Below are 21,834 nucleotides of genomic sequence, written 5' to 3'. Positions count from 1 at the left end.
TCACCACTATTTCCTATGGTGTTGTCAACTTTAGATTTGGATATGCTTCACTTTTGGACTCGTATCTTAAAATAAGCTAGAAAAATGGATAGACGGTGTGGATATAAAACAAATAAATCATGGTGGCCACACAGCAACCCCACCTAACTGGCTGGTGTTTTGGCCACCGCTCAATCCGTTTCCTTACTGTATGGGTGCTTCCTTAATCATTCTCAACAGACTACATGCCGATGAAATCAAAACCATCAATTTTGTATTTCAAATAGTAGATGGGCCTTGATCAAGAAATAGCATATTTGGACCATTGTAGCCCTTTACTGATGGATGCATATATATATATAGATGTATACACTAAAAGATAAAAATCAGCAAACTATCCCTTAAGTGAGGAAAAAGGCCCACTTAATAGGACAATGTTTCAAGTCATAATTTTCAGCCACTCATTCCAAAGAAAGAGATTGGCATTTCCAGCCTTAGGCTTGTATTGTCCTCTGAGTTCAGATCTAGCCTGTTTGTCATTTTTCTATCCTCAACTAATAAAAATCCATGAGGTAGTCCCCACCCTTCTAGGAAATAAAAAAATATATATTACAGGTCCACTTATTAGGCAATTAAGAAGTGCAAGACCATGTGATGCCTTATCTACGTCGTCAAAAAAAGAGATAAAAATAAACATAAAAAGATAGGAAGAAGTACCGTGAAAGATAAAAGAGAGACACCATGTGTTGCCATGAAAGCTAACTAAAAGAGAGACTTAAGCTAACTAAATGAGAGACTTATCTTCAGAGTGTTAAAGTTCCTTGATATACATTGATATACCATCCTTTAATAACTTGAGCTTTTAGATAAAGTGGTGATTTTACATTGTATTAGATCATATGGTGTTTTGTTCAAATTTCAGAAATAGCAAATATGTCACTGAAATATATTCTCCCACGGGAGTTAAAAAGATTCAAACCCTCTTATTGTGTGAGTTGAGTGTTGCTCCACCTTGCCTAATATGTTCCCGTGCGGAGTTCCACCGTATTTTTCTTTAAATTATTATTCAAATGATAATCTTTTAGATTTTGGAAGCTTAGTCTACTAACTGGTACAACTTTCACTTTAAAAATACCAACACACCATGACTCAGACCACCACATATGGGTACTGAAGCCAGACAAAATATACGAAGGTAGTCCAGTCTAGCGAACTCATGAGCAATCATGATTCGCTCACATGCCGTCACTCATCTAAATTTAGTACAATCATGATGCGGTAAAAAATGACATCGTCCAACCCTACGCTTGCTTTGAAAGCAGAAGAATAATACACTCAAGTGGCATCTGATCTATGCTTTCGTATCATTTGTATCATTTACATAGTACATGCACGGTGAGGTAATTTTATTTATTTATTTATTTATATATCTACTGCATTGGGCTAGTGCATCATCGAATGCCTGTGGCAAGACTCAGCGACTCAGACCGACTTGTTCAATCTTGAGTCGAGTTGCAACTCAGCCACGTCAGAGTTGCAATTCCTTAGGAGCAATTCCTACTTAGATACTCTGCTGGATTATGAGTGTTCATTGCATCCAGTCCAAATCATACATATAGCATACATTTCATCATAAGCTCCCCAAGCACCCAGTCTAGGTGGGCCACAATCCATAATTAGAGTTTAAACCTGCCTATTGGTGGACATCTAGCGGTTAGTTTTTAAAAAATCACCTAAATTCAACCATAAATCTCCATTAATCAGAGTAGGCCAACTTGGGTTTGGGCCTATTGACCCACAAGGTCCTCTGGTTGAGTTCAGGTTGAGCAAATTTGGGTCAGGTTAGATGGGGTTTTCAGATGCGTTTGGGTCAGGTTGGGTTTGGGTTAGAAATCCAGCTTGGGCATGGTTATGGGTTGGGTTTTGGATTGAGTTGCTTAAGATAAGTTACTTATTCCACAAATTATTTATCTTCATTTCTACTTATTAAGAAAATAAGTATGTTTGGCAAATAACATACTTTTCAGCTCCTCCTCTCTTTCATCTCTCTGGATGCCTTTCTTCAACAACTTATAAAAAGTTTAAAAAGCTATAAAAAATAAAAATTAAAATTAATTAAAGTGATTATATACTTTTAAGTTAAAAAGGTTACTTTTTTTTTTACACACGCACACACACCCCACACACTCACGCCGGTGGAATTTCACCACCTATGGGTACTCGAACCCTAGACCGGGAGTTGAAACTCCTGAGAGTCTACCACCTGGGCAAGTGTAAGGACCCAGTTAAAAAAGTTACTTATAACAAATCATAAACCAAACTTACTTATACTAAATAAGTCACTTATCTACTGCTGTAAGTAGAAAAAGTAACTTATTTGGTAGTATCCAAAGGGGTCCTAAATGAGAGGCAGAGAGTATCCCGTTTATACATTCTAGGTTCATGACCTATCTACAGCAGGCCCCACGATTTGGACGGACTAATTTAAATTACATGTATGCCAACGTATATTCAATTTCTACATTCATGTGTATGAACCATCCTTTTGCTATACTTTGATAAAATCCTGTAATTTGGACCGTCCACTTCTGACGGTTAGTGGCCCAATCAAGGTTCGTCTGGGCTTGGACTCACACTAGCTGGGCCCACCCAAAAACTGGGCCTTATCAGGCCCAACTTACACCTCGTGCAACACGACTTTTTTTCCACTCGTGGAACACGAGCTCTTTTATTAAAAACCCCATATGAAAATGAAACTGATTGGGGTGGGACCTACCTGTCGACTGTCGTTTTCTTTGCTTTGGTTTTTTTCCTTTTCTTTATGAGACGTAATTACCATCAATCAAAAACAAAAACACTAACGCCCCGACAGAACGGTAATGCGTTTTTTTTTTTTCGAATGTCAATAATACCCCTATGATTTTTCCATATAACGAAATTACCCTCTGCGGGAATGCATATATAAAAGCAAGGCAGGACGGACAGACAGCGTCCCATTCCTCATTCCTTCCTCAATTCCTGCACACCTTGTAGAAAAATGGCTCATTCCCTTGCCATAGAAGAGTTTGAGGCGCTCACACGAGCTTTCTCAGGTTTTTCAAAAACCTCTCTGTGTTTCTCTCTTTTTCATTTGGGTGTGTTTGGTAGTACCTAATTTCATGATGTATCTATAATTTTTATTTTTATTTTTTTATAAAAATCATGAATTTTCATGATGTTTCATGAAAACTGTTAAAACCAGACGCACCCTTATTATTATTATTTTTTAATTTCCAAATCTTCATATTTATTTTTTCATTTAAATGTCATTTTTGGACAACTAAGGCCTTGTTTCCCCAAAGATAGGTAGTTTAGCTTCTGCCAACACAGCTGACACCTTAGACTAACTTCCATGTGACTTTTAAAAAATAAAATAATAAATAAATAAAGCATTTTGGGGAAAGGTCGATTTATTGTCTGAGAGGATGTCTTACATGGGTGCTACATAGAGACATTACTATCATCGTACCAGCATGAGAAACTCCTTTCTTGAAAAGTCCATCTACTGAGGTGAAAGGTTTGCCGCAATAACAAATACAATCCTAGTCATTTGTTTTAAAAGTCATGATCGTTAAATGCATGTTTGGGTGTCACCCAAATGCGAACTAGCATCTTTCTTCTCTTTTTTTTGTTTGATAATTCCATAATCTTTCCCACCTTTTATGTGATATCTACATCCGTCCTGCTTGATTTGCCTACATCCGTCTCTGAATTGGAAAATGGGTGTCTGCAAAAATCAATCCCAGTGGGTGTAAATACCTCATTAACACCAACATCATGATCTTTGTCGTTGAAATCTTATGATTTTCTGTCCAAATTCCATAGAAAATTGTATTAAAATCCAACATGAGTCCTGTTTGATGAAAAAACGCATGAATTAACCGAGTTTTCTAATTCTTATAACTCAAATTCCGAATATGGAAAATGGGTGTTTGCAAAATCAATCCCAGTGCATTGTCATTGATATCGTATGATTTTCTATCCAGATTCCATTATTTAATACAAATTCCATAGGATATTGTATCAAAATTCAACATGAGTCCTGTTTGATGAAAAAAAATATATGAATTAACCGAGTTTTCTAATTCTTAAAATTCAAATTCCGAATATGGAAATTGTGTGTTTACAAAATCAATCCCAAAGGGCGTAAATAACTCATTGAGCTCAATATCGCGATCATTTTTTTCTATCCAAAACCCATTATTTTATTCAGATTTCATAGAAAATCATACCGAAATTCAACTCGAGACCTGTTTGATGAAAAACACATTTGAATTAACCAAGTTATCTGAAATTGGAGCAGTGTTAGATTTAAATACCATTTGGGTGTCATTTCTATTGCAATATTACATAAAATTCCATTTTCAATTCTATATAATCATGCGCAGAATTCTATATTATGGTGATATCACATTTCAAAATCACTGATTTGATAAAGATCTGATCATTTATGAACTGATTTATCCGTGAATTGCATCTTCTTTTGTAGGATTTGGCGTGGACGAGAAATCCATAGTCACTGTATTATCAAAATGGCACCCCGAACAGCGGAAGTCATTCCGGAAGAGCTGCCCCCAATTTTTCAAAGAGGATGATCGGTTTTTTGAGAGGTGGGAAGATTATCACATCAATATATTGGAAAGGGAATTTGCCCGATTTAAGGTATTATTTTTCTTCTTCTTAATCTTTTTCTAATCCATAATAGTGCAATTCTTGGAATATATGATTCTGATAGTTTTGTTTCATTATGGAAATAGAGGTGTAGATGGGCCAGGCATGGGTTGGACCTGGATTTCATTATGCAAATCTGAGTCTATTGTGCTGGGCCTAGGGGTGTCAATGGATTTGAGTCAGGTCTTAAGAGAACATGACCAGGGCTGATTGGATTTGGGTCTTGCAGGGTCTGAGTCTTGCTTTTTAGGACCCAGCCATCAGGTTGGGCACTCTTCAAGTTTTGGGTCTTCTGACTATGTTTTCAAATCCACAATGTCATGGCCAGCATTTTAGAACGCCCTAACCTTAACTCACTTAGGTCTATGGCCATACTTGCTCTGCATAAGCATGAGATCCACCCCGTCTATCAGATCCGACGCCTCCTATTTACCATAGAAAACCCAGAATTCAGGTTGATCCAAAACTCAGGTAGGCCACAACACAGTATTCACCATAGAACCATATGGCCCCTCGCTCTTATGCACGATGAACAGATGCTTTGTGGCAGAAATGCCAACATTGCCCACGTTTGCAAGATCTGGCCCATTCATCAGGTTAGACGCAGCGTTAGCATGATCTAGACCCAAAAAAAAAAAAAAAAAAAACTAGGTAGACTTGTATGTTGAATGTGGGCTGCATTATTTTATTCTAACCGTCCATCCTACTAGGCGGACCGGCCTGATTTTTGGGCCAAAGCATGCTCATTGTGCGCTCTAACTGATGAAAGGCCTGAATTTTGCACACATATACCAGTTAGCATCTTACATGCAAGAGGGGAAATTAAGCATCATTCCCTTGTAAAACAAGGGGCCTGGAAGCCCACCCCACGTTGGGCTGGACCTAGACTTACTAGCTTGGCCCGTGGGCAGGGCTTGGGCCTTACATGCATGGGCTGATCAATATTTGGGCTGGGCCTGTGCTCAAATCTTCCCAGCACAGCCTAGCCCAACCCAACTTTATATGTACATCCATTGTATCATACAAATATTCTATCTCAGTCCTCAAATGGGCAAACCATCCATCTTGAATGCAGATGCTAAAATGTCTATATCTTTGTGCATGTGTGGCCTGCTTGATCAATGGATGGATTAGAAACATTCAAGTGGCTGGTTGGGCCCATGCCTAACCAATTTTCGGTCTTCAGCCTTGGGTCTCAAGTGTCGGGTCCGGCCCTGCACATTGCTTCCCTTAATTGCTATTCGCTTCGACCCAAATGAGTAAGAGCTCTGCTTGACTAGCTGAAGGAAACTCAGCTGGTGGTCAACTAAATCGAGTCAACCCAATCCCAGTTTCACTTACTCATGGCTGATTACTAAGTCAATCACTCAGCCATGTTGAGCTTTAAATCTGATCATATTCCTCACCTACCATTTAAAGCTGGCAAAAGGGTGACCTGACGCTCCAGGCACTCATTACCAGCTCGAAATGGGTCGGACTCAGGAGCCTTTATTGCCAAGGCTTGCGTTTGGCATCGAGGTCCGATTGATAATGGTCCAGGCCTGTGTGTAGGTTCTGCAAAAGTTTCTGAGTTCCGGACCAAGGGCATGTGTGGCAGGTCAGGTTGATGGGACCAATTGGATGTTAAGACAACTGAAAAGAAAAACAAACAGGAGTTGATGTGTCCAAACCATAGTTTCAAAACTAAAAAATACTCAACCCAAGTAAGTCAACTCGACCAGATTTCATTAGGACCAAAAATCTTAATTTGGTCATGACTCAATCAAGACTCAAAAATGGTGGATGAGATTAAAAAGTTTTAGTTAGAAAATTAACAGCTTATATCGATTAGGACTGGGTTTTCAGTATAAATACCTTCGTTTTGGATTTTATTAAGGCTTTCTAACAGACTTGACAGAACTCCAAACAACAAAAAAAAAAAGAAGGAAACTTGCGATTCTACTCACAAATTACATATTTATACTCCTGATATTGGATATTACTGAAAAACTGAATTTTTAAACCATGGCCTAAACAAAATGATGCAAAAATAGTGAATGAAGTTTTTGGTGAAAAATTGCAGCCATTAGAAACGATTTCAGGACTGGTACAATTGATGGGAATTGAGTTTCGAGGTTTTGAATTTTCGGCGAAGCTTTTTCAACCGTTTTTTTTTTCATCATCTGTTAAAGTCTTGGCTCATTGTTTAGTTTTAGGCATGTAGACAAACAAAATTTGACTTTGCTGCCACGACTTGGGTCTCTGACATTGGAGGTGCGTTTGGATGCAATATCGAATTGAATAGCAAATATTAGTCTGATAAGTTGAAATAAATTGTTTAAGGTCTTTGAATTCAAATCGAGGGCTAGTGTTTGGGGAATGCTAGGAATCATCATTGGCTTTTGGTCATTTTCTTCATGATTATAATAAATCATCGCAAGTCGATCCACTTGCATATCCAAACACAGTCAACAATTTTTGCCTTCCATGATTTCTAGAGATGTTCAATGTAGAGATGCTTGTGTAATTCGTTCAATGCAGCAACAAAATTCAATAGGCTCTCATCCTTACTTGGACTGTTCACTTTTCTCAGAAAGCCACGATACTATGCACTTTGCATCCATCGGAAAGAGACGCTCGCTTGGCTTATGAAGTCATACACAAGGGCCAGCCATCGGGCATCCTTATAGAGATCGCTTGCACCCGATCATCCGAAGAGCTCTTGGGTGCAAGGAGGGCATATCATTCCCTTTTCAACCACTCTATTGAGGAAGACGTTGCTTATCATGCCAGCGGAGCCAACCGAAGTGTGAGTACACATTGTTGGATTGATGACTTCATAAAGCCATTTTAGAAACTGATTAAACCCCTTCAATCAAATGGGGCATTTTCAACTGTTGAGATCCTGTCCTGGACAGAAGGCGGTTTGGGATTGGGCATTTCATCTCACTGGAAGGGATTGATCCCTTGATCGAGAATAGCATCACATTGATCCCTTGGCCAAGAATGGCATTGGAAATGACCGGATTAATGAGGTTTGTTTTCAAAACAAAATGCATAAGAAAATACAATAGTTAATGCTACATACATCTGAAAATCACCATCTTGAAATTCTTGGCCAAGAGTCTCGTTTTGATGCATTGCCCAACTCCAATTCAACATGAACAGATCTTTTCACATGTACCTTTCGACACTTCCATACCATGAAAGTCAATAAAATATCTTGAGAATTCATAATTTCCATTCTAGTTTTGTTCAAAGAGGACTCAATGTGGATCTTTTCTTGATTTAATGGCAGCTCTTGGTTGCATTGGTGAGCTCTTATAGATATGAGGGAACATGGGTGAATGCAGAGATTGCGAGATCAGAGGCCAAGACCCTCGGTAAGGCTATTAAGGAAGCAAGCAAGAAGAAGCTCATCGAAAATGAAGATGTGGTAAGGATTCTATCTACAAGAAGCAAGTTACAGCTCAAAGTTACCTTCGACGAGTACGAGGAGATGTTTGGGGAGGCCATCGACAAGGTACAATGACCAAACCATCACAACATTACCATGTTTCTAATGCATCATGTGATTTTCAGCTGTCCTGTTTGGGAACGATAGAAAGAAAAGAAACCGATTTCCATGGATATACAGTTTTCTCTTGTTTAAAAGAAAATGTAGGAATTAAGATCAATTTTAATTTCCAAAGTTTCACTAAAAAAACATGGACATTGATTCCTTTAAAAGAAAACATTAGTTGTCATCCAAACAAGATTTTGTAGGAGTTTCCATGTCCACATTTTGGATTCTTTTTATCCAAACAGGCATGATTAATTACTTTGAAGGTATATAACTATCCCCTTATTTGGTATGGTTGAAAGTGGAAGTTTTTATGCTGTTTCACATAGCTAATTGATTTGCATTTGAACACTTTCCATTCCAGAAAATGAAATAGTAAAACTGAAATATTATATACTCAGTACTACAATTCCCATAATGGAAAAAATGTCTGTTAATTATTCGTCACAGCCTTTTGTATCTCTCAACTTACAGCTTATTGGTGTAACACATTAGGATCTAGAGGATGAATTGAGCTTACAAGAGACAGTCCAATGCCTGAGCTCTCCTCCGAAGTATTTCAGCAAGGTGAAGAATCACCACCAAACATACAATTGAAATTCACTCATAGCCTCGTAGATTTCTACTTCTCTTAACTTCATTTTGGTTACTCTTTTGGGTTGCAGACACTGGACATGGCTTTAAAGGGTGGTGTGAGTGAGAGCACGAAAGAAGCACTCACCCGAGTGATTGTGACCCGCGCCGACATTGACATGAAGGAGATCAAAGAAGAGTACCAAAAGGTCTATGGAGTTCCCCTTGCCTTCAAAATCGAAGAGGCAACATGTGGGAACTATAGGGACTTCTTGCTTGCTTTGGCTGGAAGATCAAACTAACAGGGCACCTTCATCTGCTTACTTTGAAAAATCATGTTCTAAGTCCCGAAAATCCTTGCTTTACCGGTTCTTGTTCTACGGTCGATGTTACAGTGACATGCCTTTGTTTTGGTTGTGGATGGTGGTATTGTATGGGTGACATTTAAGGCTATGTTCTATTTCAATAATATATCACCATCATCATACAGCTTCTGGCACAAATGTTGCATACTGGAATGTGTGAAGAGAGTAGAATTTCAATGCTACTGTCTCCCTCTCTAGTGAGTTGGAGAATTCTACATCTTTGGGAAAGTATAGGAAAACCTTGAAACAATTTAAACCCTCTTGCCCCATTATTTAAATTAAAGATGTATGTGTGCGTCTGTGATAATGCTTGGATAATGATTATGGAAAACATTGCAAAAAAAAAAAAAAACAACTAATCGAATCCAAATTAATCGTATTTATGGAATGAAATTCCTAATTGAGTGCAAGTGTCTAACATTTTTACTTGCTGGTGAACATTACCCTGGGAAACAATCATGAAAGCTAGAAAGTTAAACACAAAATCTCTTAACGTAATAGATCTTCCTATGCAACTGACCTTTTGGCTTGGACCATTAGGAGTTGTTTGGATGCCTAAATCATTTATAGATTATTTACAAGTGTAAATCATTTATAGCCTGTCTTGTTTGGCTTTAAACTGTAAATGATTGTCTGTCTGGATAGCCGGTAAATTGTTCAAGTCCTATAAATAGAGTTTTGGTGAGCCCATAAATGAAATCTGAACTTTTTTGCCCATAAATGAGATGGGGTAAATGTTGTTTGTAAATGATTTACAAGCAAAAGAGGTCATCCAAAACATAGTGTAAATGATTTGCCTATAAATCATTTACAACTTGGACCGTTTAGAGGCATCCAAACTACCCCTTTAAATTTTGGTGTATACAAAAAAATCTCTAAACCTAATGGATCTTCCTATGCAATTTGACCTCCGAACAAGAACATGAGATGAAAGCTCAAGTTAATGAACATCTAAGTTCCACATCAACTAACTGGTAGCAAAAAACTTCCATCTCTATTACATGTAATGTGAGGAGGCTTTTGGCTAATTTTACCCTGCACATGTCATTAGTAGGGAGGGGTGTGAACCATTTAGCTTTTGGCGTGTAGATGGACCTTCAACTGAAGGTGTTTTTCTGTCTTTTTAATCCAATTTTAAGGAGTTTTCTTGGACTCACACGCACAGTCGCATCCAATTATTTTATTTTTTTACATACGCACCCGAAACAAACCCACTCACACCACAGTGGTTTTTCACTTTTCACTGCAATGGGTACCCGAACCCGTGACCTTGTGTTGAAACTCTTGTGAATCTACTACCAAGGCATGGTTCTTCCTTGATATCTCCTTTTTTTTTTAGCCCTACACTAGTGCACGTTGTTAGGGAGCCCATGCAACAATGGCTCTGTAGGGCCCATCATCATGCCTATGTGGCATCCCACTATATATTTGTTGTACCGACTTATGTCAGGATGTTAGCCCAAAAATAAAGTAAATCTAAAACATGAGTGGGCCACATTATCTCAAAATATGGGCATATGTCACCCACAATTGAAATTATTCTCAATGATCCGTCATCTCTCTCTCTTCGTGAAGCCACGTGGAGCCACACCATTTTCCTTCTATCTTTCTTTCTTTTTGTTTCTCCAAAAATGCCTCAATGATTTTCTTAGTTATTATAGTGGGGGCATGACTTTCGTTGATGTGGAAGGAACGACTTCATGTGGATGAGATACACCCTGTCCATAGATGAACGGCCCAAAACTCAGGTGGACTTTACCAAGGGAAACAATTGAGATGGTGAGTCCCACCATTAAAATCATCTAACTTAGGGCACCCAACATTGTGGATATGTGCCATACAATCCACTCATCTGACACGCCCCTCTAAGATGAATGGATGCCCAAAAATTAGAACATTCCAAGACTCATACAGACCACATCACGTGAATTTAGATATTTTAGGCATGATTTTACATGGCCACTAGCTAGCTTAGTCCTTTTTCTCTCTCTCCCTTTCCCTCCATTTCTCTCGCCCTTTTTCTCCCTCTCCTACTCTCTTCACATGCGTTGCATGTGCCATACCCCCTATAAATTACAAGTGGTTTCATTCGTTTTGAGTATTTGCTTGCATAACATGACATGCAGGGACTGTTGTTTGACGTGGGGTTGATTGCCACAATGTGAATTTGAATGACTTTTTTGAGACCTTAAAGAAATTTAAGGCCAAGGGAAGCAAATCTATATCGTAAATAAACACCATGCTAACAATCTTGTTTTGAGCTTGGGAATTTCTTGTAAGTTGTCTACATTTTTATTCCTTTTCTCGCAATAATATTATTGGAAAAAGTGTTAATAGAAACTAACTATGCAATAATATTTATTATAAATCAATAATTAATTTTAAAATTTTAAATATTTAGGTATAGAATGAATTATTTTACCTTTTCCATTGGTTATATTAAATTTGAAACAATTTCGCATTAAAGTGCAAAAAAAATAAAAATTACCAAGACCTTAAAGTATTGTGTATTAATGCAATAATATCATTTGATCAATTAATATCGTGAGATTTTATATGCGGAATAGGCCCACGGATCTGTCTGTGCATGGGACATGGCGATCATGGGTCGAATAGCTTACTTAGCTGTGACGCCGCCATGGAAGCCGGATAAGAATACCAGAATACTGATAGTTCCTGTAGAGCTTAGGATCTTCCTCTCCTTCACACCCTTTTTGCAATACAATAGATGAGACTCGAATTCTGTAGTGGTGTAGGATCGGGGACCCAATTCTCTTTTATAGAATCTGTGGAGAGAGAGTTTGAAACCCATCACAACTCTCTCCCACACTCCACATTGTAGCATCCTAGTGCAACTCAAATTGTTATCTGCGTAAGACAGCTATAGCATTCCAGTCCTAGTACACAGAGCTGTGCAGATAGACTACGTAGTGCATCACCTGAAGTGGGGCTCACTAGTCTACTCAATCATCCAGTCCAACTGTATGACAATCCAGACCGTTGATCAGTGAGGCCCACTAAATAGAGTTCTTACATTCTCCCACTTGGGCCTCATTGAGCAACGTCAATGATAGTCATATAGAATAATTTTGAAAACAAGTTTTGATCCTTTAAGAAAATATCTAAATGGTTAACCAATGAAACAGTTGGACAGTATGAGTAATGCTATTCAATCTGGTCCATTAAGACAGTCAGTATCGAAACGCGGTAGTCATCACAACATTTAATTTAGGCGAAGTGAGTCTAAGCGCGATCACAAATACTTTCAATCTTAACGACATAGATCACGAACTAGAAAATGTGGTATAAGGATTACACACTTTAGTGTGATAATATGTGTCTATCCTTAAGAGGTCCTGAAGCTTTTTCATGTCTCCAACGAGACACAACTGTAGTTCTACTTACTTAAAATTTGCGCATATATATAAATAAGCAGAAATAAATCTTTATATCAAAATCATCCAAACAAACTGTATAAAACGAGATCTCTAAGTGTCTGTGAAAATCAAAGTACGCTCAACTCCCACTAACTGAAAACATCTGTGGGATCAATGACTCCCATGGATGTTACATGCTCCTGAAATGGCGTGATAGGGAGCCCTTTAGTGAGCGGATCTGCAACCATCTGCTTAGTGCCGATGAATTCTACGGACACTTGATGATTCTGAACCCTTTCCTTTACAACAAGATACTTGATGTCGATATGCCTCGACTTTGACGAATACTTGTTGTTACTAGAGAAGGAAATAGCAGCCGAATTATCGCAAAATATTCTCAATGGTTTCGGGATATGCTCCAGGCTATGTTAGATTATTTCACGCTTTTCCACGACACAGCTCCTCCCACTACTCAAGTTGCATTCCTAGAAGTAGATTTCCCACCATCATAGCAGGCAACACATTTCCTCCCACCATCATGAAGATGTATCCTGAAGTAGACTTCTTAGTGTCAACGCAGCCTATGAAGTCTGCATTTGAATATCCGATCAATTCCAACCGATCCGATCTTCTGTGTGTGAGTCTGAAGTCTTTCGTTCTCTGTAAATACCGTAATACTTTCTTTGCGGCTATCCAATGTTGCATTTCTGGATTAGATGGGTGTCTTCCCGATATTCTAGTGACAAAGGCAATGTCCGGTCGCGTACAGACTTGGGTATACATGATGCTCCCCACTACTGAGGCGTACGAAAATTCTTTCATTCGATTCTTTTCCAAATCATTATTTGGACACTGAAATAAGCCAAATTTGTCGTCTTTCACAATAGGAGACTGTCCGGAAGCACAATTTTGCATGCCATACCTTTCGAGTACCCTAGTAAAATAGGCCCTCTGTGACAGGCTGAGCAGTCCAAGTGTTCTGTCACGGCGAATCTCAATGCCGATGACGTAAGAAGCTTCACCAAGGTCTTTCATTTCAAACTTTTGAGATAAAAATTTCTTGGTGTCGCTGAACATCTTGGTATCACTGCTAACTAACAGAATGTCATCAACATACAAATCATTATAACGAACTTACTCCCACTGGTTTTAATGTAGATGTATTCATCTGCAGTGTTTTCTACAAAGCCATATGAAGAAATTACTTCATGAAACTTAAGGTACCACTGCCGCGATGCCTGTTTCAACCCATAGATGGACTTCTTAAGTTTGCAAACCAAATGTTCTGCGCCAGTAGCTACAAAACCTTCGGGCTGCAACATGTACACATTTTCATTTAGATCCTCATTGAGAAATGCAGTCTTTACATCCATCTGATATAACTCTAAATCCATATGAGCTACAAGAGCCATTATGATCCTAAATGAGTCTTTCTTGGATAGTGGTGAGAAAGTTTCCTTAAAGTCAATGCCCTCACGTTGGTTAAAACCCTTGGCAACAAGTCTGGCTTTATATCGTTTGACATTACCTTTGGAGTCCCGTTTAGTTTTAAATATCCATTTACAACCAATCGGCCTTATTCCAGTGGGTAACTCTACAAGATCCCATACTTTATTGTCCTGCATGGATTTCAACTCATCTTTCATGGCATCAAACCAACGAGAAGGATCAACACTTTATTTGACTTGTGTAAAGGATTCAAGATCCTTTTCCACCCCTATGTCAAAGTCGTGTTCCTGTAAGTATACGATGTCTCGATTTACAGGCCTTCTCTCTTTCAGATCTTCTTAATGGTTCAGCTTGTTGGGTTTGTATATGAGGTTCTACGTGGTGCTCTGTAGTGACTGCAGAATCGACTACATCATTAATGTCCATGTGATCTGGATTGATTATGACAGGAGTCATAGTCCTTTGTTCCTCAAATATAAAATTTCTTATGTTCGTGCTCCCACTGTTTTCAGTGTCCTCAATGAATCTGCCATTTCCAGTCTCAATAATCCTGATGGAGTGGGAAGGATAGTAGAATCGATAGCCTTTTGATCTTTCTGGGTATCCAATGAAGAAACAACTTATGGTTCTAGGATCAAGCTTCTTTTCATGCGGGTTATAAATTTTGGCCTCAGCAGAACAACCGCAAACATGTAGATATCGGAGACTTGGTTTTCTCCGATTCCACAACTCAAAAGGAGTTTTGCTTATTGCTTTGTTGGGAACCCTGTTTAATATATGAACTGCGGTTTTGATCGCATCACCCCACAGAGATTCTGGTAATGTCAAATTGCTGACCATACTTCGCACCATATCTATAAGGGTGCGATTACGTCTCTCAGCAACTCCATTTTGCTCTGGAGTACCAGGCATAGTGTACTGAGCAACAATGTCACAATCCTGCAAGTATTTAGCAAATGGCCCTGGATTGTGTCCTGATTCGTCATATCTGTCATAGTATTCACCACCACGGTCAAATATGACAACTTTAATTCTCTCATCGAGTTGATTTTCAATTTCGGCCTTATAGATTTTAAAAACATCTAGGGCATCTGATTTCTCATTAATAAGGTATAGGTACCCGAAGCGAGAGTAGTTATCTATAAAGGTAATAAAATATTTATGTCCACTCCATAATGCTGTAGGGAATGGTCCACAAATGTCTATATGTATCACCTCTAATAGACCTACACTCCTTGTTGCACCTTTCTTTCTAGTTCTACTCTGTTTTCCTTTTATGCAATCAATGCATACTTTATAGTCAAAGAAGTCTAGAGAATGTAAAATTTCTTCTCACACAAGCCTGTCTAATCTCTCATGAGATATATGGCATAGTCGCCTGTGCCACAACATGGAGGAATTCTCATAGTTTAGTCTTCGCTTGGATCCCACTACATTTCCGTGCAAGGTATTAATATTATAGACGTGAGAGGCAATCAAGTCTAACTAGTATAAGTTGTTTACTAAAGAGCAAGTTTCAACTTTAATCGAATTAAAGTAAATACTAAAACTTTTATTTCCAAAGTGGAACGAATATCCCAACTTATCCAAATAAGAAATTGAAACTAAATTGTGCCTTATAGACGGCACACAAAATGTATTTACTAAATTCAAAAAATGACCAGACTTCAACTTAAGCCTATAGACTCTTATTGCCTTCACGTCAACCTTGACACCATTGCTTATGTATACTGAGCGCTCCGCATCAGTTGGTGGCCTGGCCTGTAGTAATTCCTGCATAGAAGTGCATATGTGAATAGTAGTTCCTGAATCTATCCACCAGGAATCCGCAGACACATCGGTCAGATTAGATTCAAAACAGACAAGAACAGAATGATTACCTTTCTTTATGAGCCAATCCTTAAAACCTTCGCAGTCTTTCTTTAGATGACCCGTCTTTTTACAAAAGTAGCACGGTTTGCCTTTAACCCGTTTGCGTTTAGATCCATTTCCAGATTGATTCTCATGGTTTCCAGATGGAGGACCAGAGAATCCATTATTAGAACCTTGTTTCCTCTTCCTTCTACCTTTATTCCCTTGCCCATGCCCTTGTCCTGAAGTCACCATATTAACATTTTGAACTTCAACCATCTGCCTGATCCTGTTTTCTTCTTGGATGCACTGAGTGATAAGTTCATCCAATGTCTACATGTTCTTCAGAGTGTTATAGTTTACCAGGAACGTGCCGAATTGGGGAGGTAGGTTGTTCATGATCAAATGAACCAGTTGATCATCAGTGAGTACAAGCCCTAGAGCACGGATCTTAGAAACAACTTCGATCTGCTCTACAATGTATTCACGGATGTTGCCTTTTCCATCGTAGGACGAGCGAGTCAATTTATTCAGAAGAATGCCTACTTCAGATTTATCAGATTTCTTGAATCGTTTTCCCATTTCAGTTAGGAAAACTTTAGCCTTATCTGTTTCAGGCATGGCACCCTTCATCGATTCAGAAATTGAATATTTAATGACTTTCAGGCATGTATCATTTGATCTAAACCATGCAACCCATCTATTATATTCAGCTTCAGTGGCATTATCAGATGGCTTTGGCGGTTCTGGTGTTATCAGGGCAAGATCTAATTGAAGACAGCCCAGTACAACTTCAATGGCGTTCTTCCATTGAGTATAATTAGACCCATTTAAGGCAGGGACTTGATGCGTATTAGTTGGAATTGAGACTGAAATATAAGAGATACACATATACTCACATTAGTTCATTATTTCACAAAACAGTTTAGTAAACAAAATATCAGGCAAAGATAACTGATTCAGTTGCTAAGGGAGGCATTGACTGAATCATCCAAGATGAAGATGGGCCCAACCATCACATCTTAGTGAGAATCTGTTACATCATCATCATTCCTCCTGTGGGCGATAATAACAACATGTTAATGATCCTCCTGAACATGAAGCTAAGTGATGTCAATCATGTAAATCTGAGACACTCAACACCTGTGGGTGAGATGATCAGTCTTTCAACTTTACATCACCAACACCATTTACTTCACCCGTTCACGTGACTGTCAAACGATAATCATCTGTGTTTTCGTTATCGTATGCATGAAAATGTGAACGCAATTGTATGCAAACCTCATTATCCCAATGTTACAAATTTGTACTCGTAAAATTTTCATCGATTGAGGTCACTATGGTGGCTAACACAACCAAATCCAAAACTACAAATATAGACTTTAGGATTGCTATTATAATCCTGCCTCTCTATGGATTATATCTTAATTAGTCCGATGTGGCCCACAAGATGGTTGGTATTGATCATTGGAAAATATATAAACTTTAAAGTGATACACGTGGATAGGTTTCATACTATATATTCCAATGGCCTATATCAACTCTTAAGGATGGGTGATGGGCCTATAATAGGGCCAAATCAGAACTCTTATTTGATCTGTATTCGTTCAAATGAACATAACTAAATCCAACTCCTGTCATTCTCTTGGTAGATAGATAGAATGGACTATGTGACGGGTAGATCCATGAATGGTTGTTCATAAGTTGAACAATTAAGTTCATAGTCTTAATATGTATGAAAATTCACGATCAAAGTAATTAGATGGTCCATATCCTCCTGAATGAGTCAGACTATATGCTCATGATGGAACAAATACAGTGCCTAGATCAAGGATTAAGTGTGGAAATAAATCCAACGGTCTAAAAACTTGATCAATGGGCTCATATAATAGGCCAGGGCCCACCATTATTAATCGATGGTCGATAGCGGGTCCAAAAGTCATCAATCGGGTCCGCTGACCGGATGGATTAAAACATCTAGCGCCCGAGCTGAGAGAAAAAATCCCAAATCCCGATTTCTCTCTCTCTCTCTATCATCGTTCAGATGTTGGAACCGCGAGAAACCAGGTTGTTTACGACCTAATGCAACAGCGTCTGAAAGAGGGAGAGAAAAATCCCCAATGGAAGCAGCGTCTGGAAAGAGGGAGGAAGAGAGACGAAGTCTCAGCTGTTCTCGGCGTCTGCCTCATGCAATGAGAAGAGATTGGGTTTCTTTCATCTCTATAAACATCAACGAAAGCAGCGGCTGCGACAGGTGCATCGGCTGCCATAGACAAACGCAAAAGCTCGAGGCGCTGGTGATTTCTTCGGATAGAGGAAGGAAAAAGGTGGAGACTCATCACCATCGTCCAAATGAACGAGGTTCGACAATGGCCACCGGTCCAACAGATCACGGTGAGAGGTTTTAGGATAATGGGAATTTGGGAATGGAAATCCCCAATTGAAAAAATCTCAAATCCATATTTCTGTATTTAGGGTTTCAAATCCAAATCCCTAATCCGAATATATATTTGGGGATCTGGAAATTGAAAACCCTAATTTTCTGATTTACGGGTTGAAATCGAAATCCCTGATTTCTCAACTGGATTTGGGGATTCGAAATCCCTAACTCTGGATTCTGTAATTGGGGTTCAAATCCCTAATTACTGGATTAAAAGTCCCTAATCGGATGTCTGTATTTAGGGGTTCGAATCTAAAATCTCAGATTTTAGGGCTATTGGAACTGAAATCCCCAATCTGGATTTGGGATTCGAAATCCTGTTTCAGGAATTCAAAAATCCCTGATGTTGATCTGATATGGGATTCAAAATCCCTAATGTTGATCTGTTTCAGGAATTCAAAAAATTCCTGATCTAATCAAATATAGCTGGATTTGATCATCCATACCTATGCACAGGTCGCTTTGATACCAACTGTGGGACTTAATCTTTCATGCGGAATAGGCCCATGGATCTATCTGTGCATGGGACATGGCGATCAGGGGTTCAGATAGCTTACCTAGCTGACGCCGCCATGGAAGCCGGATAATAATATAAGAATACCAGAATACCTGTAGATCTTAGGATCTTCCTCTCCTTCACACCCTTTCTGCAATACAATAGATGTGACTCGAATTCTCTGTGGTGTAGGATTGGGGACCCGACTCTCTTTTATAGAGTCTGAGAGAGAGTTTGAAACCCATCGCAACTCTCTCTCCCACGCTCCACATTGTAGCATCCTAGTACAACTCAAATTGCTGTCTGCGTAAGACAGTTATAGCATTCCAGCCCTAGTACGCAAAGCTGCACAGATAGACTAATTTCGCATTAAAGTGCAAAAAAAATAAAAATTACCAAGACCTTAAAGTATTGTGTATTAATGCAATAATATCATTTGATCAATTAATATCGTGAGATTTTAAAAATCTCAACAATATTTGTTACATTGATAAACAACCACTTCAATATGTTAGGTATGGAACCCATACATTAAAGCATGACAAGATATAATTTGATCTGATGTGTTTTGTTGCCTAACATGGGGTGCAATGTCATTCCCATATTTCATAGGCTTTTGCTATAATGCTTGCTTCTTGCCACAAAGGCATACATTGAAAAATACAATAGCATCTTTGCTTGGGGCTTCTAACTAATGAAAAGAAAATTTTATGTGCTTAATGTAGTTAAAGATGTTGTATTTGATGTCTTAAATTTAATCAGATTCTACGCAGATTTTTCGGGCAACTGCAAAAGTACGGGATTTGTTTCCGATTTTGTTTATGATTCTTTCCGATTTTGTTTGGGATTCTTCCTACAACTGTGTGTGTGTGTGTGTGTGTGTAAACGGGATTGGGAGGTATTATTCTAAGGGATTCTAAGGCTTTCTAATAGAATTCTAGGGTTTGCAAATGGTGTAACAAGGGTGAGATTCAATCTTGTCTTAATCGGGTAAGTCTCTTCTCTTTGTAATTTCTATTTTCATAGTGAAGATTTTTCGCTTTGTGCCGTGGTTTTTTCCCGAAAGGATTTTCCATGTTAAATCTTAGTGTTCCCTTATGTTTGCTTGGTGCTCTTGGATTGCTATCCTAAATCCATCTCTGTGTGATTCCACAGTTCAAAACCCAACAAGTGGTATCAGAGCTATCGTCGGGGCACATATCTGAATCTGCAGGATTAATAATAATGGGAAACACCAAGTTTGATATTGAGAAGTACTCAGGCAAAATAATTTTGAGTTATGGAAGATTAAGATAATTCGTCCATTAACTAAGCAAGGCGAAGTTAAGACTCTTGAGGAGCGAAAATCAAATATGAAAGAAGAAGAATGGGAGACTCTTGATAGTAATGCTTTAACCTCCATCCGTTTATGTCTCACGAATGAGGTTCTCTATAATGTTTTGAGGGAGAAAACTGCGGCTAAGTTATGGGCAAAATTAAAGGACATCTATGCGAAAAAATCCTCTGAAAATCACCTACACTTGAAGCTATAGTGGTATAACTTCAAGATGGCAGAGGGCGGAGATCTAGAGGCCCACAACAGCAACTTTAACAAATTGGTTTGCAAACTGCTGGATATGGAGGAAGTGATCAAAGATGAGGAATAAGCATGTATGTATTGAATTCTCTTCCAGCATCGTATGAGTCATTAAAGGACACAATATGCACCGCAAATAAAAACTCTGAGTGTCAACACCGTTATCTCAGCCCTTCAAGGGAAGGCCATAAGAAAGCTAAACAGCGGCATGGGGACATCTTCCGATGCACTGTTTACAAAGGGAAGAAATATTGAACGAAGTACATGATCTTTAAGACCTAGATCCAAATCCAAGGGCAAGGGTAAAGGAAAATTAAAGTGTTGGAATTGTGAGATGACTGGACACATGAAAAAGGATTGTGCCAATCATAAAGTAAAGAAAGAAAACTCAGAGGCTTTTTCTTAGGAGGCCAATGTTGTCACATCTAATGAAGAGACAAGCATGCACGCATGAGATATAGGCATTTTCTTCAAATCTTGATCAATCAGCTTGTGTGGTCATTTAGTTGCATCACACACAATTCTCTTATGTGCAAATCAATGGGTTAATAATATAAAATGGTTAGTGCATATAATCACTTCCAACACAAGTAAACAAATAATCAAATATGTAAAGTGCAAGAGTTATAACGATTTTTTACATAGAAAATCCTCCAATGTAAAGGGAAAAAATCAAAGGACCTAGTTTGGCACAAATCCACTCTAATAGAAATAATGGAAGTACAATCATTAAGCAACTTCCCTTAGATACCCAAACTAAATCACCCAAAAGTGAATTACAATAAATAATGAAGGAAATGAATTTCTCATAAACTAGGAATTATAGAAAACCCCCAACACAACTCCTTAGAGAAGACAATCAAAGAAACTAGCGTTGTAAATGGACCCTCATGAACCTGTATGTGAAGATTTACGTGATAGAAAACTCTTGTTCTTCCTCTTCTACAAAACCATTCTCTCTTCTTCTTTCTCCTCTTTTTCTTTGAGAAAGAAAAACCCCAAATGTTGCTAGAACTCTCTCTAAGCAAAGAAAAATTCATTTTCTCTCATTTTAGTTTGCTTGGCTAAAAGACCAAATTACTCCCACACATGTCAAAAAATAAATTACTTAAACCACACATGTGGGTCCTATTGGAATATTTGGTTAAATTAAATAGACTATTAAAATCGAGAACCAAAAAAGAAAATAAAATTTGAGAAAGATGACTTATTGAATTGAGTCGAGGAGTGACTAAGTCACTTGGATTGAAATCAAATTTACTCCCCTTGGACAGCATCCTAAGTGCAACAGGTTTCTAGAGCAATCGACCTCTAGGATACAACGACTATGACCCGGTCCCAGTGGTGCACTCACTGTACGCGGGCTTGATCCACTAACAGTTTAACCCGAAAGTGCTAAGTTGACTTAGCAATCAAAATTCTTAAAAATGAAATATCAGAGAGAGTTTTATATGAGAAAAGGGATTTTCGTATTTTG

At 38.4% G+C, this 21,834-nt stretch overlaps 1 protein-coding gene across 1 annotated transcript; it reads left to right on the top strand.

Moving 5' to 3' along the window:
* The first annotated feature begins 2,918 nt into the window (after positions 1 to 2,918).
* On the top strand, positions 2,919 to 9,293 carry LOC131227563 (annexin D4). Its single transcript, XM_058223362.1, has 6 exons — positions 2,919 to 3,071; positions 4,508 to 4,680; positions 7,262 to 7,477; positions 7,967 to 8,191; positions 8,726 to 8,797; positions 8,896 to 9,293. Exons 1-6 carry the CDS (start codon positions 3,017 to 3,019, stop codon positions 9,103 to 9,105), a joined length of 951 nt encoding a protein of 316 aa, XP_058079345.1. The 5' UTR covers positions 2,919 to 3,016; the 3' UTR covers positions 9,106 to 9,293.
* The last annotated feature ends 12,541 nt before the right edge of the window (positions 9,294 to 21,834 follow it).

Source organism: Magnolia sinica, chromosome 15 (genome assembly GCF_029962835.1).
Source record: "Magnolia sinica isolate HGM2019 chromosome 15, MsV1, whole genome shotgun sequence".
In the NCBI taxonomy this organism is placed as follows: Eukaryota; Viridiplantae; Streptophyta; class Magnoliopsida; order Magnoliales; family Magnoliaceae; genus Magnolia; species Magnolia sinica.
The sequence above is the reverse complement of the archived record's forward strand: the minus strand, read 5'-3'. Positions and strand labels throughout refer to the sequence as shown.

Coding starts and splice junctions, on each gene's coding strand:
- LOC131227563 (XM_058223362.1), top strand. CDS start 3,017: ATGGCTCATTCCCTTGCCATAGAAGAGTTTGAGGCGCTCACACGAGCT. Junction 4,681..7,261: donor GGGAATTTGCCCGATTTAAG/GTATTATTTTTC, acceptor CACTTTTCTCAG/AAAGCCACGATACTATGCAC. Junction 7,478..7,966: donor CCAGCGGAGCCAACCGAAGT/GTGAGTACACAT, acceptor ATTTAATGGCAG/CTCTTGGTTGCATTGGTGAG.